Source organism: Propithecus coquereli, unplaced genomic scaffold (genome assembly GCF_000956105.1).
Source record: "Propithecus coquereli isolate 6110/MARCELLA unplaced genomic scaffold, Pcoq_1.0 Scaffold101, whole genome shotgun sequence".
In the NCBI taxonomy this organism is placed as follows: domain Eukaryota; kingdom Metazoa; phylum Chordata; class Mammalia; order Primates; family Indriidae; genus Propithecus; species Propithecus coquereli.
This window is the reverse complement of record NW_012133970.1, coordinates 4,111,461-4,115,714: the sequence shown is the minus strand read 5'-3', so window position 1 is coordinate 4,115,714 and position 4,254 is coordinate 4,111,461. Positions and strand designations below refer to the sequence as shown.

At 40.8% G+C, this 4,254-nt stretch overlaps 1 protein-coding gene across 1 annotated transcript in view; it reads right to left on the bottom strand.

Moving 5' to 3' along the window:
- OPHN1 (oligophrenin 1) overlaps positions 1 to 4,254 on the bottom strand; it is a 427,039-nt gene that overhangs the window by 52,010 nt on the left and 370,775 nt on the right. Inside the window, exon 16 of the mRNA XM_012642966.1 lies at positions 765 to 924. Coding sequence (XP_012498420.1) covers positions 765 to 924 — 160 coding nt within the window. The remainder of the gene's footprint in view (positions 1 to 764; positions 925 to 4,254) is intronic.

The following is a 4,254-nucleotide window of genomic DNA, read 5'->3' as shown; positions in this document are numbered from 1 at the left end:
GTCCCCCAAAATTCTCTAACTCTCCTCCAAAGTAGGTCATAACCTTTCATTAAAGAGGTACACTCATTATACCTGGAGGAAAAAAGCATCCTTATCCTGGATGACACAGAAACGTCAGGAAGAATCTAAACAAGCAGACCTTGCTAAGACCCCCAAGTTTATTACCGTGAGATCATACCTTTTTCTCCTCTAATCATGTATCTTCACAACAATCTACTTCTTCATCAAACTTAGTATATAAAATTCACAAATTTACCTGTTTCTTCAGGTCTTCATTTCTGAAGCCTCCTGTGTCATATAAAACTTATTAAATAAATTTATATGCTTTTCTCTTGTTAATCTATCTTTTGTTATAGAGGTTACATCCAGGAACCTAGCAATGGTTGAGAAGATAAATATTAATATGTTCTCCCCTACAGTTTGACTGTGTATATACTACTTTTATACTCAACATTTTCTTCTGTTTACCTCTCTATCTTCATACTACATTGTTTACTCCTTAAAGGCACAGACAGTGAATTTTTCTTTGGCAATACCCACAGCACCTAGCATGGTGCCTGATAATAAAATTGTTATATGCTCAAGCAATATTTGCTAAATGAATGAATTTCTGAAGGTCAGGACTGCCATTAAATGTTATTGTGTCATAATGGGATTTTTTCTCATTGTCAACTTGAGCCAAGGAAGAAAACACAACATTAAAAGGCAGTTGGGGGAAAATGTCACATGTTTGCAGGACTGGTGGAAAAATGGAAAATGTATACCTTGCCAAAGTGCTCGATTAGAATTTCTACCACGATGTTCTGGAATTTGATGTTCATCATGGCGGCCACAGTGTCCTCTTGAGCTCTCATCAGGGTCGGCCCAAAGATCACCCCCATGTTGGAGGGGGTCATAAGATTCTCTTTGCTGTGCTCACACACACTGCCAGAACAAAAAGAAACTGATTAAGAAGACTTGCTCCAATACCACCGTGTAACCAAGACTGTGTTTGGCGCTATAGTGGGCAAGAGCTAAAAAGTAGAAGGAAAGGAAAGGATCGGAGTATATATGGGAAGACAAGATTACAAAGGACACAACTAGCAAAGAATATCAGATAGTATATAACTAGGAACCAAAGAAGACATAGTTAATTTAGCTAGCAGCACTGAAATAGTTAAGATAGCTGGGGGTGAAGGGGGGCCATAGTCACAGTATTTGGAGAGACAGGAGGGAAGCAAGAAGACAGTCAGGTAAGATAAAGAGCCCGTGTAAGTGTAAAGCACATACAAAAACAACAAAGCACAAGGAGAGAGTGTCTACCAGCCTCTTCAGTCAGGAATCTAGCCTCTTCCCCAGCTGAGAGAAGCAAAATCCTGAAAAAACTGAAAGGGATCTTTAAGTTCAACCCTGGATTATCTTCCTTATTTAACAGATGAAGAAAACACAGGCCCAAAGAAGGAAAGAGATTTGCCTGAAATCATAATCAGTTAGCTATAGAGTAGGGACAATAATTTCAGATTTTCTGATCCCTGGTCACTCTCCTTGCTTAAATTCCATTTAGTGGCTCCTTATCACTTATATCACAAGGCCAATTGTCTTCAAAGTGGTAACTGATGCCTTCTGGAACTTGAATAACTTGACCCCTATTTCTAGTCCCTATGCACAGCTTAGGCTCTAAAGCTGACCCGGGTTTGAATCCCAACACTGTTGCTCACCAACTGTGCAACAGAGGGTGTTAACTCATACTAACCTCTAACGTCCGTTTTCCCACTTGGGAAAATAGTACCCACTTCAGAGAGGTGTTGAATAAATAGAGCTACGTTGCTTTAGCATGGCACCTAGCCCCGTGGAATGTATCTGTTGTTATTATTGCCTCTCCAGGGACCTCTGTTCTAGGCACTGCTAACCTCTGAAGAATCGTGTCACACCAAAGTGCTTAGATTAGGGTTTTTTGCCTACACCAAGTTTTTTCAGACCTCCATACATTTGCTCATGCTATTCCCTCTGCCTACAATGTCCCCCACTGCTAATATCTAAAAAACGTCTATTTATCTTCCGAGATTCACATTCGGTGACATTTCCTTCAGGGCAACAAAGCCCACTACGCTCTTCTTAATTGACACTGTTGGCAAGGAGAGCATGTTGCAGTTTTCTGTTTACTTATCTGCCTCTCCTACTAGGTGGTAAACAACTTCCAAGTGTGTGTGCACCTGGCACACATCGGTGCTAATGAAATATTTTGGACAGAGCTGAGCTCCTCTAGTGTTCTTTCGAATAGTACTGTAGGCAGCCAAGTGGCAGGCACCCAGCCCTTTGGTCACTTTGCCTGTGGTGGTGGTGGTGGGCGGGGGAAGGGTGGTGTGTGTGAAAAGACTAGGCAGCTCAACGGTCCACTAATTTTCCAAACCTTCTAGGGCCAAGGCCCAGAAGAGACTGACTCATAAACAGGCAGGTTTTTGACGCTAAGTGGGTAATTGAGGAAGACACAATTCTTAGACAAATCTTAATGAAGTCTGTTAAGCCCCAAAGGCAGAGCACCATTCAGATGGTAATGAACAGCAACCACTCACAGCCTTTCATATTGTTGGGTGGGTGCTGGGTTCTTTTCAACAGTTTAAATATCTCTGCAGTTAACCTTTATTCTTTAGTGACAGAATGTTTTTAGTTGTTAAAATAAAAAAGTATCTCAATGCTGCCACCAAGTGACCAAAATGACTAAACCACTAGTGACAAGACAAGGGCACTTCCTTATCTCCTTTTGTGAGCTTTGAAGGGAACTAAAGTTTGTTCAGTGTCCCAGCAGCTCGCTAAATCATCACAACTCCCAAAGATAGAGTATTTTTACTTTGAAGCCTACATTCCCCAAGGGTAAAGCACTTAGCAAAGTCACACAGTTTGTAAATATACGGCAGGACAGGGATTCAAACCCATATTTTTTGGTCTCCAAGCCTTGAAGCTATCCCACTTCATCGCACCGCCTGCTTTTCTAGTTCCTCTGGAGAAAACAAAACTCATGAGAGAAGCTTTTATGCTAAAGTCACCTTCTGTTTCTCTGAGGGAGGTTCCTGACATCCCATTTAGACTATTCTTCCTTCTTGGCTGTCTTATGCAATTTGGAAAGTCACCAATTCTTCGGGGAGATTTCTTTGCATTAGGCATTTTTCCTTTTATTATACAACTTGAAAACCATTAAGAGAAATAAGTCACACCAAAAATTATGGGTTAAGAATTTGAATGAATGAAACCGAAAACAAGAGAATAATGTAGGAATTTGTGGTATGATCTGAGAGCAAAGGAATGTTAAATTCTCTAGTGCAACAAGGGAGAGGTTGCAAAAACTCTCTGGTGCAGGAGAAATAATCCTCATTGGAAGGTTTAGATTAGAGGCCATAAATTAAAATGCCTAGAAGGGGCATGGCAGGTAACCTATATGAGGGAAATGGGCCTGGTAAGAAGCGGCTGCCCCATTTCCACAAGCAGACATTCTCAAAGACCACCATTTTCCCAGCACACCTGTAGAGACACACCATCAAGAGAGTTAAGAAAGGGGAATTCCTAGGTTATCTCGAATGTAACCCTAATATATTTGTTAAAATACTTATGAGTGGCAGGGACTGTGGCAAATTAGAAGCTCGGGCCTATTCCAAAAGAGAGAAACCATTACTTAACTGCAACTGACTACTGCCATGTGGGCATGTTGGTACAGTGTGGCCAACTCGTCTCATTTCCTGAAATCTATACTTTGACGCAAACTATTTGGAGTTTTTAAATGCTGGAACCAAATCTTTTTTGTTCACAACAGTATGTGGCAAATAAAACTTATTTGTAGTCTGCATGTGGTCAACAGGCTGCTAGTTTGAGACCTCTGGTTTACAAGGGCATCTGGTAGAAAGATGGGGGGCTGTCTATATATGCATTTTAAGGTCTAATACAGCTTCAGGGTCCAATGATTCTAAGAACTCTAAGCCCTCTGACTCCTAAACAAGGAAGCTACATCCAATCCCTATTTTTTCCATCGCTAGGTATCTGTCCCCTTATCTGTAAAATGAGAACATCATTAGGTGATCTAAAAGGACTTCCAGCTTCAATTCAATGAATCTAAGAAAGTCCTACTCTTGAAAATAATGGAGAAAAAAAAGACAGCCACACACTGTGTGTCTCCTCTTGGAAGGACACAGAACCATCTATTAAGTATGCTTTCCCTTCCCACTCGACATACACAGACAAACACACATAACAAACCAAAAACACAAACAAAAAAAGAATGGGAAA